A 15149-nucleotide genomic window follows, 5' to 3' on the forward strand; every position below is an offset into this window, starting at 1 on the left:
TAGCATATAAAAACAAAATTAACAAGTCATAACTCTTTAAAATCATAATTCAACTTCCTTTACAAGAAATCACTTTTGCAATATAAAGCAGATTACTACTTGATTCCAAACCACCACTCACAGAAAAACTTCAAAAGGAGGAGCCACCAAGCATCATAACAACAGCATTCAGTCCACATTATGTGAGCTTTTCAATTCTTATCCAAGATGTTACAGGACACATTGGTAAGCCATGACACTACAGACCACACTTCAGAGGAAAAAAAAAAATATATATATATATATAAATACATCAACAATAATTCGGGAAGTAACTTCATACTAACAAATTCCTTCATTACATTTAAAAAAAAAACAAAAAACCTTCTACTTCAAATAGCTCCAGTGCAAAAATAGCATTTAACCCCATAATTCAGTTTAGTTCATTACAAAGCTGCCTGTTTCCCTATGAAACTGCTACTTTATGCTTCAAGTTATTTCCTGAAGGAAAAGCTGGATGAGGCCACTCCAACTCACAGCCTGCACAGCACCTAGCATAGCTCACACCATGGCCAACCCTACACTGTGCTACCACAGCACAGGCTCAGCAGCCCAAACAACCATCGGTATATTGTTAGCCAACTAATGAGAGCAATGCAGGGGGTACAGCGCAGTGCCAGCTCAACTTATGGCAAACAACTGCATGTTTTGATACAGGGGCTAAACAGTGCCCTGTGAATGGAGGAGAATATGCAACTGTGCTTTCCATTCTGATAAAGGAATTTAAGAAGAGGTTTTAAGACTGCTGAAAAATCCAATTTATATTTGAGACTCCATTTTCAGTGAACACGCAAAATTCCATTTGAACATTTGCAGGTCAGTGTAGAGATGTCATAAGGTGCCATGGAATCCCTGAAGTATGACTTGGAAGCACCTGGTTTTTAGTATAAAATTCACCTTGTTACCCACTGCTGAAGACTTCAGCCTTCCATTTTCATCTCTGGTTGGCCTGTATGAATGGACAGCCCTTCCTCTAGCTTAAATTTCTTCTTTCCAGAGCCAGGCCCATCACATCTGTCAGAGTGGCACACACAACTTTCCCATACGCTATTCGAGTTGATGAACGCATGTAAGGTGGAATGCTACTAAGGTGGTAACAAAGATGGTAACAGATACTCAAAAGGTTATTTATGAGGAAAAACTCACCGATATGGATGCCTTTGCTGGGAAATGCTGAGGCAATCTCCACCAAGGAGCAATCTCCAAGAGATGCTGCCTTAGTGGTGGTCAGCCCTTAAATGAGGTCTCAGAGGAGGTGGAGTCAAGCTCCACCCCTTCCTGGAGCACAGCTAAATTACTCTCACCTGTGCTCCCACAGCTGACCCAACACTTGCCTTAGCTGATTAATCAGAGGTTCAGGCTGTGATTACCAATTTCCTATTCAATGCAGTAGATGTAGAAGGGAAGGAGAGGCTACAGACATTTATTTTAGAGGAATGCTCTTATGATGGGTTCTCAGCTCTTGATTCCTCAATAAAGAACTGCTGGAAGATTTTCAAGAGTTACTTGACTCCCAATGAACTCTGAATGGTAAGAAAAAAAAAAAATCATTTGCAATGTTTCACTTAACACAGCAAATGCAAACTGAGTTTACAAACTGTATTGTTTACACAATGCTCAGGATTTTTGCTCAGAAGTACCAATAACCTCCAACAAATCACACAAATGTGCCAACCTTCCAAAGGCAGTATTCTGTAACTTCTCAATTAAATCACTCACCATACCCCTAGGAACATACTTAACAAAAACAATCAGTTCAATCCTGCATTTTAAAAAGAAGCTCTTTTCAATGAGGAAACATCTGCTTTAAACTGAACTTAAAAGAATAAATATCAGGCTACACATAAAAGCTTAAGCTCTGGGCCAATTAGAATGACCTTGGAACTCAAACATATCTATTATGCCTCATAAAGCACACTAGCACTTCAACTATACAGTTCATGCACTCTGAGCTAACATATGTAATCAAGGTAGATACGGAAATATTTTACCACCATCTCTGTGAAAGGAAAAGAACAACAAAAAACCAACAGTACAAAGTCCTTGACCAAGCTAGATGTTGCTGCAGAGCGATACTGCAGCTCAGTGTGCCCAACAACCAGAGCTTAGGGAAATAAGTTGCAGATGCTCCACTGCATAAGTATCTAAATAGGCAGACACAGGCAGCTGCTTCACAATGCTATTTGGAAAACCATTCTAGGATTATTTTACCACAAAGACTTCTCAAGTTAACCTTTTAGTCACACACTTGAGTTACTCAAATTATGTTCTATATCACATTTTAACAAGCCTGCAGTTTCACAGTAGCCTCCTAAAATACACTGACATTTTCAGCCCAAGTCGCTCCATCTTCAAAAAATTTCCATTTGTATGAAGGAGATTAAGTTCCCAAATCTGCACTTAGAAAATTTCTGACCACGTTTACACCAGATTTGGCAAAGAATTTTAGTAATTGCAAACCATCAGGTCAAATATTGGTGGGTATTCCAGAGAGTTATTCTACTTAAGCATTTTCCTCATGTAGCTTTCACAAATACATGTCAGATTAGTGATCTATATGAACACCTGGCAATGAGAACAGATAGACTGCAGGATTCGGGACAAAGCACGCTGTTCTGCTGAGGCGTATGCAGGATTACAGCTTGAATTCCTAACAAAGGAAGTTCTGTTATCAGTGGCATTCACAAGACAAACAATGGCTTTGACCATATGGATCCGTATTTGCCAAAACAATATTGAAATGCAAGATCATACTGGTGTTCACATTGTGTTTACATGCATCTTGCCATTCCTCATCTCTGAACCACTGTATTAATTAGATTTCTATAGCATATATTGTACTAACCTTGTGAGGACAAACCAACAGGAGAAAAATATATATTTTCAAGTGACAGAAGACATTCTGACTTATTTTTTGGAGTTTCATAAAACCATTCTCATTGTTTGGAAGTACAAGCTGGAGCCAACCTCAAACTTCGTGTAGACTCTATCTACAAGGTTTCCAAGCTTCATTATTTCAAACAGATCACGACAGCATGAAGCAGTTAGCAAAAATCACAAGTTTCAAGAGCTTAAATAACAGATGTGCAAAATTTAGCTGCCAAATGAAGTCAACGGCCTGATGAGACTTAATATGATCACTAGTAAAGGAATGCCTAAACATCTACACTCTATAAATAATAGTCACAAATCACTGCAGTACAGAGGGAAGACAAAGAGACAAGTAGCAAGAGGCAATGGAAGACATCATGCTCACATTCACAAAATGACTTGGAGGATTAAGCCTAAAACAGCAATTCTCAAACTTCATGTCCCACCAGCAGCTTAAGGCCCTACAAAATGCACATGGTCGAGTACTGCCTGACATCACGACATGTGGAACTTCAGGGTATGTATTCCAAGCCTGCGTAACTGCATGGGTGCAAGTTTCCAGCAATTACAAAGTTCAAGTTTGTAGCTTAACACACACACACACAAAAAAAAGTAGTCTGCATCCATAGATTTTACTTCTAAAGTATCATCATCATTCAGACACTACAATTCAACTAACTCTTTTTCAGCCACAACGTCCCACTAGATCAGATGCAAAGAGCAAAGACCTTTGAAACACACAGCAGGAAAGGAGAGAACAATCACAGAGCTGATCTGCAATCTCCACTCTAACAACTCTCTTAACCTTGTGCATTTTGCATTATGGATCTCAGCATTCTAACAACCCACAGCTCACTTCTCCCCTCAGCTGCATTAGTTGTGCTCCATGCTTTTGAAAGCCAACCAGAGATCTTCCTCAGAGGCCAGCTTCACTGCTACAGCCAGGAGTGCAGACATACACCCCAGAAAGTGAAAAATGGGGCTCTACAACCTTCAAAATGAGCAAAGCATTGAACAAAAGTCCTCCATCCCTTTGGACACTGATGCAATTACTAACCTACTAAAGAAAATACTCAACTAAGCATTTACAAAGTAGTTTAGAAAATTGTCATCAGAGTCAAAATACCCTACTCGAATGCACAGCCATCACGTTCCCCATGATGAAGTCCTACATTCAGTTTCAACCCTGTGAACTTTGTTCACAGTGTTAACTATTCCACATCACACATAAATTGCTTCCCTGTTTCAACTCCAACATTTGTAGCACTACATGCTTGGTTATACCATTTCCCTCTAATTCCACCTACAGAATTTAGCTTTGTTTTTATCTCAGAGTATGTGACATACACTGATTGAAATAAATTTATCCCTAATTGAGATACCTAAAATCATTGCCATTTAAAAATAATTGCGATACTCTTACACTACAATACAAACACATCTGTCCATTTTGAAAACTCACTAAGACTGCTGAATTCACAATGCACTGAAAGCACTCCACACATGCAAGATAGCCTGAAAACTTTGAAGCAGCAATACTTCACTTGCGTAACTTGCACAAGCAGTTACAGCCTGAATAGTTGCAGTGGCTGCTAGAAGAAGCAGCTGCGTTCCCACTCGCTTGTTTCCAACCCCCAGGCCCCTTTTCTTAAGCTTGTAGAGCTTGTCATGCTGCTCCATGTTGAGCTGCCTCATGTTGCTAATCCTTCTTAAAATTAACTGCTTCTTGTTCTGTGATTGTTTTTCCTCTGTACACGTCAGTGTTACCTCACAGGATGAGAGGAGCAACACCCCCTTCTACTTTGGATGACCTGGAAGATCAAAAAATATCACTACTTCAGTGATCACACAGCTTATTTCTTCACAGTTTCCAGCTTGCTGTAGAGAGGATAACTGCTGGATATCATGGAAGATGGCTGGAGCCACAGCTGAGACTAATGACCCTGGCCAAATGATCCCCCAGAATGTCTTCCTCTAGTGGATGACCTGATGAAGACAAGAAGAGGGAGAACATGAAACTGCAGTAGAGCCACTGGATTCTCAGCTGCACTAAAGAGGTGCATGTTCCACTCTGTACTGCTGCACTTAAGACTCAGGTCAACTACTTGGTTTTGAAACACAGAAATCTTCCATCTGCTACCTCAATGAAACAGAGTAGCATGCTGGCTGTTAAAAATCACTCAAAATAAATATCATTCAAAATAAATATAGTCAAGTGATTATTTCCTCTACATACTTCAAAGTCTACTGCTTCCAACTTAGTAAACATGTCTGAAAAAACACTGTGCTTCAGAAAGACTGTGCTACAAGGCTGGCATTCACCTTTGAGAGACTGCTTCTACTTGCAGAGATTACTGGGTCAATAGCATTGTAAACAGCATTTAGAATAGTAGAAACAACAGCCAGAAAAAGCTGGTACGAGGCCAAAGAAGTATATTTATCCTGAGTGTCTGAAAGACTGCAAAGTATATGGGGGCATGTCTGAGGACAGCTGAATAAAGCGATAAAGACCTCTATTTTTTCCAGAGACTTGACTCATAGCTCTTTATCTTAGAAGAGCTGTATATGCATCTTAAGAACACCTTGAAGAACCAGCTGTCTTACTCTTCCTCTGGTCCTTTAGTGCTTTAAATATTGTAAATTAAAGGTGATGTACAGATTACTTTTCTTAAAAATTCAATGTACTGCTGCTATAAAAGTTTTCATCTCAACCAATCATTCTTTCTTTCTATGACTTCAAAGTCATTTAATTTCTAGAGACTTTTGTAACCAGACTTAACTAAAATTAAAGGTAAACAAAGTTTGCAGCCCTGAGACCATTCTAAGGGATCTGAAGATGCCCAAGTCCATGGGATTTTGTGAGATGCATCAGCAGGTCCGGAGAGAACTGGTAAATACAGTTGCTAAGATGCTATCCATCCTATTCCAAAAGTCACAGCAGTCTCATGAAGTTCACAGTGACTGGAAAAGGGGAAACATAAACCCCACTTGGAAAAAGAGAAGAATTGGTGAGCTGCAGTCCGGTCAGACTCACCTCTATGCTCTGCAAGATCATGGAGTAGATCCTCCATTAAACTATGCTAAGGCAGATAGAGAAAACCAGGGACAACGTATTCATTAGGAGCAAATCTTACCTGACAATTTTGTGGCCTTTACCGTGGGGTTATAACGTTGGTGGATACGGGAACGCCTGAAATAATCAAGTTGAACTTCTGCAAGCATTTGACACGGTCCTACATTGCATCCTGGATGGACGACTCAATGGATAAGGAACTGGCTAGATATCTCAACTCAGAGACTTACAGTCTACGTCTCAGTGTCCAAACAGAGAGCAGTGACGAGTGAGTCAATACTGCAACCAGCTCTGTTTAACTTTTTCATCAGCAACATGACAGGGTAATTGAGTGCACCCTCAGCAAGAGCACCAATAGTTCACACACTGGAGGAAGGGGATGCTATCCAGACAGATCTGGACAGGCTTGAGAGGTGAACCCGCATAAACCTCATCAAGTTCAGTAAGGCCAAGTGCAAAGCCCTGTACCTGGGTCAGGGCAATCGCAAGCACTCATACAGGCTGGGCAGAAAATGGATGGAGAGCAGCCCTAAGGAGGGCAGGGAGTGCTGATTAAGAAGTTCAACAGAAGCCAGCAACTTGCTATTGCAGCCCAGAAAAACAAGCATACCCAAGGCTGCATCAAAAGAAATATGACCAGCAGGACAAGGGAGGCAACAGTCCCACTCTACTCCTCACTGGGCCCCACCTGTGGTTCTGCATTCAGATCTCAAGCTCCCAGTGCAAGGAGGACACAGCACTGTTGCAGCAGGTCCATAGGAGGGCTGGAAGGACAATCAGAGGGCTGAAGCACCTCTCCTACAAAGACAGGCTAAAAACTGGGGGTTGTTCAGCCTGCAGAAGGGAAAGCTCCAGGCAGATGATAAAGCTGTGTTCCAGCATTTAAAGGAGGCATGCAAGAAAAGATGGGAAAAGACTCTTCTTTTAGCAAGTGTAGTAATGGGACAAGAGAGAATAGTTTTGAACTAAAAGAGGGCAGATTTAGATCAGATGTAAGGAAAAAACCTTTGCTATGAGAGAGGTACTGGAACACATTACTTATAAGCTAAGGATGATCCACCCCTGGAAGTATTCAAGGCTGGGGCTGTGGGCAGCCTGATCTAGTGGGTGACAACTTCGTCCAAGACAAGGTGGTTGGAACTGGAAGGCCTTTAAGGCCCCCTTCCAACAGAAACCATCCTATGATTCTATATTTGCAATCCACAAACCTCTATACATTACAATAAAAACTTTTTATTTTGATCTGAAATGCCTCATCTTTATACTGCTTCCTTTTTGTCCGCATCTTGTTCACCCATTACTTTATCACCACGCTCATTTTTTCTTCTGGAAAAATGCAGGAACACCATAAGATACTTATCACACCTACATGATGTGGTTATAGGATGACAGGTGTTTCCTAGGAAAAGTCACAGAAGCAGAAGATACGCTCTCCTGCTTGTTCACCATTCCAATCAGTACAGACCTACTATGAACTCTACTGAAACACGTTCCTATGTGTGCCTGGGTTTAAGAGTTGTAAACACAAAAAAACACAAACAAAACTAAAAACTGTCTGAAGGAAAGAAAAACAGACTTTTAAAACAATTTAAGTGTATACTTTATTGCAAAAAACACTGGCAGATATACTTAAAATACAAGGCTTTACGTATTTGACATTAGAAGGCATGACTCTACAGTTAATTTCTAACTGTCTACCTGCTGCTGGAGACAGAAGTTGGAATAATGGATTAGCAGAGATCCCTCATGTAGTTCTCTAGCTCTATTGCACAGAATGAAGGATAAGTCAATATAAGCACCCAGAGAGCCTGGGTATAAATTCTATCTGCTGCCATTACTGCAAAGGATTCCAGAGAGAACACCAGACATTGAAGCAGAAGCCTCCACAGAAGGAAAGCAATGACAATGCACGTAAAACGAAGGACCTTGTTTTTCCTCACCTATTTTTCATTTGCTAATTGATGAAAATATTTTGCTTACAAAAGACTAGGTATTAGTAGCAACTGTTACACCTCCATTACTTTACCATTAATGTCAATGATTACTGATCAGTAGTAACTATGCAAATGAATCAACATGTCTTTAATTCCTTTAGCTCCTGCAGTGTTGCACCAGACTTATTCAAAAGCGCAAAGCTCGCAACCAATCTCTTCCCAGATATTATCCACAGAGAACACACAGTATATCAAGCACATTTCACATACACACCTTACAAAACTACAGCATCCACTAAAACAGAATTTACACTTGAATATTTAGATGACCTCAAAGGTGCTCTCATCACATCTCATCAAGATGCGACATTTCACATTCAGGTTCTGCGGCAAGAAAATACTTTTTGCCATGCAACGACTTCTTCAGTCATACAAGATCTCCTTTTTAAAGGGTACAGACTGTGGATCCACAGAACAACTTATGTCAGCTGAAGCATTCTGCTTAACTTCACAGTGCTGAATACTAAACTATTTTATGGAACCAATCATCTAAAAAGGCATCCGCTGCCATAAAAGGAGCCATTGGGTCAGATAAGGAGCCCAGTCACAGTCCTCAGAGACTACATTCAATCAAATAATTTTTACCAATTCTACACTTCAGTTTTTTTTAGAGCACGGACAACATGTTCTTTTTGAAGTTATTTCAAGACCCAGCACTAAGACCTTTTGTTTGACACAAGCGGATTACGTGCCAAACATTGCAAAACATGAACAAAGAATTGCCAACACACTTGCACAGTGCATGAAACCGGGAATAAGTTGGATAACATTTTATCCAGGCTTACCAGAAAAAAAACTGAAGATTTAGGAGTTTTCAGTTATCACTTAATTAGTTATAATGTAACAGAAATGTTTGAGATTATTGTTTTGATCGATACAAGAATACACTAAAAAGCTAAAGAAACGCTCACAAGAAGGCGGACTACATTCATTTTCAAAGGAATAAGGTGTATCAGCTTCAAGTGTTCACAAAGAAATCATTCACAAGTTGAAAGAAAAAAAACTGCCAATGCAACTCAGTGACATCGCTTTGCAGACTTGGCTTCACACATGCATCAAACTCCAAATGTATCAATACAACAAGAGTGGAGTTGTGACTGGATATCTGAATACCTACCTATATTTTCTTTCTAATACTGCATTTGTTTTGACATAGCAGGAAAAGTTTTATTTTAAACTTTTTTCCTGTAAGTCAAAGGAAACCAAGTCAAAGTGTACATCTACTTTGGTACTTATCTGCAAATGTTCAGTTTATGTTAATATCAATATATTCTATCAGCTAAAGGAACATAGGAATTAAATTCATATTTTGAAGCCATGATGCCATTGCACTGACCTAAATCCACTTAGGTTTTTAAAGCAGGAAAAACAAAATGAAGTTAGTTAAGAATGATAACTATGAGCATTTTAAACAATCAAAGTTCTGAACCCATCATAGCCTAGAATTTCATACAGACATATTTAGAGTACGCCCTGCATCCATGTGATTACTTCACAGCATAGAAAAAGTCCACTACTCTCTTGAGAAACAGCATGGAACTGCTCGAAAAATTAAGGCCTGTACTTGCAGTGCTGTACTCAATTCATTTAGTAACTTTAATCAGTGATCCACTAAAATATTAGAGAACGCTATTTGTCGTGTTTAAAAATGGACTACAGCAACAAAAAAATAGCGTTATGTTATTTGTCAGATTGCTCCATTTAATAACTTGAGCTAATGGCATCTACAAGCTGATGTTCCAGCAGCAAGTAACAGCCTCTTAGGCAAAAACTTAACAGATTATCTCAATAGATAATTATCTTGCTAATCTTCCTTGTACTACATGTTACACAATAGCAAAGGGAACTAACCTGTAACTCTAGGAAGCACAGTGGCTGAACAAAGCAGGGCAAGATCTTGCACATGACTCTCATGCCCTGCTCACCCAGCTGCAGTACTCTGAGCATCATTCAGAAAGCACCTGTTTGCAAGCACCAAATGACCTGGCAGACTTCTGTTCAGATTTTATTTGCTAAATTTGACTTTCCAACCTGTTCAGTCAATGAATGTGTGACTGTAAAGGATAAACTGCCTCATGCTTTCAACAAAAATAAAGCACATGAGAAAGAAAGCAGAGAAAAACTTAAGTTACACTATCTATAACTATTTGTTATGTTCCTCAATATACTGAAATCAAAGAACAAAGGCAACATCAACATTGGACAGAACATCCCTTCACCAAGCAAACATCAGTATCTTACTCTGATCTCCTGTTCTTCTAATGAAGAAGTCTACGTGATATCTATCAAAAAGCATCTTTGACTTGTTCAGTGCAGGAGATTAAAATGGATTAATTAGTGAAGGGATAAAAAGACTCATCAGTTTGCTGAGAGAACACACACTACCTTCTTTGATTAAATGGCAGCAAATACAAAGCATACGTACTTATTCTGACAGCTGTACCTTGAATAGCTCACACTGGAACTTGTTGAGAAGCTATCTGCACAACATTTAGTTCATTAGTGGCACAGACATTTCAGGAAGCTCACGGCAGAACCTACTTTTTACATTCTGACCAATGGTGAGTCTGACCAATGCTCTGTATGTGGATACAACTTAATTTTCAGTAAGAGTTTCTGTAAAATGTTCTTCTCATTAAAGAAACGCTTAGCTTTTTCCATTTGCTGTGTTAGTAATAATATTGTATTATTTGCTATTTGGGGTTTATTTGACAAATAAGTTTCAGGTTTACTTTCTTCTCAAGAACTGGAAGCCACAGAAGTGTTTTTCCCTCCTAAAAGCATCACTTATTTCCAACTGATCCTACTGACAATCCCCTCCCTCCCTGGATAACATTTCATTGACCAGGGCAAAAAACTCTTCAAGACTGTTTAGCATTTACTAGGGTGAGCAACGTCCTATAAGTGACCCAATGACTTCTGTTTCACTAGGTCTAAAAGAACACTAAATTGAATCTTCTCAGAATTCAATTCTCTCAGAAGAAAGAGAATTAAGAACTGCAAGAAAGGAATGTGGAGCAGTTCACACTCATTCCCCATTATTAAGAAATCACTGCTCACACAAGCAATGAAACAGTCAGGAAAGTTTCTGCGAGAGGTAAGAAAGCAAGAATTGTCTTACTAAATACTTGTATAACCTGGGCAAAATTCTCAGTCTAAACACTGTACTATTAATTGCTTTAGTACACATCCTCCAATTAAAAAAAAACATGCAATACATGCACTGCAAAAAACAGACAAACTGAAGACATAAGCAACTTAATACATATCTCATTGCTTTGACAGCAAAGACTTAGCACTAATGTGTTCTAGTCTTGTATCTACAGTGACCTCAAACAAGCTTGTAGACAAGAACCCAACCCTCTTTCCCGTCATTTGATTAGTCATTCCCCAGACTGGCCTAAAGCAAATGTTACATTATTTTTTTTACTCCTTAAAAATGGAACGCAAAGGCAAAAATGGCTGCATGCTCATCTTCAGCAGACGCTGGTTCATATCCCAGTTCAACCTTTGAAAACAGTCAAGACAGACAGCTGTGTAAGTGATAATTACTCATGTCTTTAGGAAGGGGGGGAAAAAATACAATGAACTGTAACCCTTTATCCATCCCCAAAGGGCAGAACTGAAGCTCCAGAAGACCTGCTCTGTCTCCAGCCACTGACTTAAGAATATTTAGAAGGTGGATGAGAACTCAGACCTGGAGAGTTCTGTTTACCTGTAACTCAGTGTTCTCAGCAGTGAGGCTATTAATGAATCTCAGGACTTAACAGGCAGGGGGGTTGGAACTACATGATCCTTGAGGTCCCTTCCAACCCGGGTCATTCTGTGATTCTGTGAATGCTGGAGAACATACTTGCTAAACTTCTATCACTGAAATGAATACAAAATAGCCTGAAAAACACTGGACAAGTTGAAGATAAATTTCTATGACATATAAACATATGGGCTTAACACTCAGTTTTTCTCTTCAGTTTGACTTTTGTGACCCCACAAAGTTTCATCAGCTTCTACAGATTCCAACCTCTTGAAGAATTGACACTGCTCCATTTCATTTATTTGCAAAAGGGCTACAATAAACTTGAGAAAACTCCCTGGAAAAAAACCAACAGCTCACAGTAATGTTACCCATGTAAAACGTTCATAGATTTCATACCACGTGCTTAAGATCATCCATCATCACACGTGCTTTAAGTATTATCTTCCTTTATCCATATTTTTGCTCTATACAGATAGAAATGCAAGCAAAACCCCAGTCCGATGAGTTGGTTAAAAATACACAGCTGAATCACACGCACATTCTGAATACAACTTTAAAGCCAACAGTGATACTATTAATACATATAAAGAAACAGCCTCAGCTAAATCCTCATATTAATCAACTTGACTCTTCTAGTTAACATAAGCACAAGGTTTCTCTTTCATTTCTACACCAAAAGGAAAGAAGTTCCCTTCATCCCTCCTTATCTGCACAATTCTACACCCACAATTTGCTTCTACAATTCAGTATTTCATTTAGTTAAACAGTTGTGCTCACAGATACCACTTCATTTTCCTGAAGCCTACAAACCTGAAGTCCCTGCCTCACAAGCCTTCCCAGGCCAGTGACATTTGATGAAAAACAACAGGAAGAGTTTGCATAACTACACAAAAGTAAAACTGAAAAAGCTGAATGTGCAAGGGTACCTGCTCAGGAAATGAAGTTTCTGCCACCATTGCTCTAAGTGCTCCCAACACGGCTCTCAGCACTGCAGGCTCCTTTCCCTGAGCGGTATCTCTCACGCTTGACACGTGTCATTTGCCTATCGCTGCGGGACAGAGGCTTCGCCTTCCTCCTCACGCAGCCTCTTATCTTCAGCCTATAGCTGAAAACAAGCCTTCTCCCTTCCTCCCTGCGCCAAGGAAGAGACGGGCAACCCACTGTTGCCGTATTTACAGACCTACTGCCGAGTTGCGCCACATTTTCTGCGCTGCCCGCACAGCTCCGTACCTGAGCGGAGCACACGGCGCCAGCCGGGCGGAGGCAACTCCCCGGCTGCCATTTCGCAGACTCCCGGGGGCCGCCCCGCACGCCGGGGCCCGGTTTTTCCCACCCCCTCCGCAGGCTGCCGGCCCCAGCGGGGACGGCCCCGCAGCAGCCTCCCACCCCGCGAGCGACCCCGGTCGAGCGCGGTCGCCGCCGGCCCCAGAGGCGGCCGCCACCCAGCCCGGCCTGCCCCGCGTGCCATGACACAGACAGGTGCAATTCCCCGGCCGTCCCCGCGGCCTGGCGCGGCCCCAGCTTCGTTTCGTCGGCCCTCTCCGCCGTCCCTCCCCACGCCCTCCTCCCCCAGCCCGTCAGGCTCAGCGCTCGGAGCCCCGCGGCCGAAGGGCCTCCCGCCTCCTCACAAAGACGTACCACCCCCCCCGCCCCGCACGGAGACGACCAGGCCGAGCCCGCCCGCCGCCGGCCCCGCCGACTCCCGCAGCCGCTGGGCCGCCACCGCCCCTTCTCTCGTCGCCCGGCCCGCTCCCCCCTCGCCTCACCTCCTTGGGGACGAGCTGGTTCTCCTCGCTGGGCACCATGGCCGGTGGCGCGGCGCTGGGCCCGCAGCGAGCAGAGCCGAGCGTCGCCGCCGTCGTCAGCAGTGGGAGGCGGGGAGACGCCGCCGGCTCATCCTCCTCCGCCACCGCCCCAGCCGAACAAGGCTCCCACCCCCTCGGCCGGCGCCAATCAATGAGAAAATGGACGACGGCCGCGCTCTCGCGAGTGTTGGGAAGCTCGGCCTCAGCCCACGGCGGCACGGGCGGGTCTGCGTGTCGCGGTTCGGCCGCTCTCGGCAGAGGACGGTTTTGCGTGTCAGCCTTCACAGCGCACAACCTCCATAGGAAGCCTAAGGGCAGAGCCTACCCCGAGCTCCCCCTGCGCTCGGAGATCTCACGGTCCTGTCTGTCTTTTAGGAAGGCAGTGAGAAATACCGTGTGCGATGAAGCCTCTTTCATTCGTTTGTCAGCTCTTCTCGCTTTGGGGCCGGTGATTTATTGCTCTCCCCGACGCGAGAAAGTAGCAGAGGATTAAACCGTGCTGGGATGACGAGCAATTGTGTCCTGCCCGGCTTCAGGTGCTCCAGGAGCTCGATAACGGCTGCGTGGAGCTCCCCCTGCGCCCCTCGGGAGCGGGCGGACACGACTGTTAAGCAGGAGCTACTTGCGCCTCGCGCGCCCCCCCACTCGCTGTGGTACCGGCTGTGTTTACCTTTTAAGTCAAGATTTTCGCTTCGTTTTGCTTTCCCTCATACACTTTTGAGGTAATTTGCCCGTTCTTGAATGTGGGAATTGTTAAAGGAACCGGCTAGGTATATCCCCAGAAACGCAGTATGCTTTTAGTGGTGAAGTCACGCTGTGAGGTAAAGTGTTCACTTCAGCGTCGAGTGTGTAAACTGAGGGATAACATTCCGTATTCGAAAGAAATTATTTCTGTGACATCACTTAAATGTTACACACAGTCAAAAGGTATCAGTTTTTCCTCCTCAAGCAGTCAAAAAATCAAATACTAACCTGTGGAATTATAAAATATATATGACAAGGAACATAATTATGCTGTTCTGCCTACTTGACTGTGAAATAGTGAAAAACACATTCACTTGGCCCATGAAGACTGGTGCCTGATGGGTGGATGGGCTTCCTTTGTGGAAATACTTTACTCATTATTTTAGTGTCCTCTTGTGGAAAAGTACAGAACTGAGGATGCTTTTGGGTTTTGTGTTCAATAAACCTTTTGAACAGCGCTTCAAAGTCATCATTTCTTTGAACGGCAACATTAATATTTTTATTTTCATCATGCCAATTTGCTGTGGTAGATGCCGCACCCCATAGTTTTTATAAATAACGTTCCTGGAACTCAGCACAAAAATCCCTTTGAAAGTACCATAAAACAGTTTTTCAGCATGCTCTTGGAGTGTCCTTGGTTGCATAACTTAACTGGGCCAAGTTTATTTATACAGTAGAGGTCAGTAGGGCCCCTGGGAGAGCCACTCCTGCCTTCTGGCTTTAAAACGTTTAGCACCTTACAACCTCTCATCCCACCCAGGCACCGGAGAGCTAATAAGATGAAATCAGGTAGCAGTACAAGAAGATGTGAATCCCTTGCTTTTATGGGTACCCAGTATTAGCACTCTGGGGGTGCAAAACCTTAA

General features: G+C 42.3%; 1 protein-coding gene across 6 annotated transcripts in view; it reads right to left on the reverse strand.

Moving 5' to 3' along the window:
- USP47 (ubiquitin specific peptidase 47) overlaps nt 1-14153 on the reverse strand; it is a 47225-nt gene extending 33072 nt beyond the window's left edge. For 2 of the 6 annotated variants that reach the window (XM_015863987.2, XM_015863983.2), the window contains exons 1-2: nt 13501-14151; nt 12661-12866 (exon numbers count right to left, since the gene is read on the reverse strand). In XM_015863987.2, coding sequence (XP_015719473.1) covers nt 12661-12690 — 30 coding nt within the window. In that variant the 5' untranslated portion in view covers nt 12691-12866; nt 13501-14151. Of the gene's footprint in view, nt 1-12660; nt 12867-13500 lie in introns of all 6 variants that reach the window. The other 4 variants (XM_015863986.2, XM_015863981.2, XM_015863982.2 and 1 more) reach the window with 3 other exon arrangements.
- Nucleotides 14154-15149: the final 996 nt, after the last annotated feature.

Source organism: Coturnix japonica, chromosome 5 (assembly GCF_001577835.2).
Source record: "Coturnix japonica isolate 7356 chromosome 5, Coturnix japonica 2.1, whole genome shotgun sequence".
In the NCBI taxonomy this organism is placed as follows: Eukaryota; Metazoa; Chordata; class Aves; order Galliformes; family Phasianidae; genus Coturnix; species Coturnix japonica.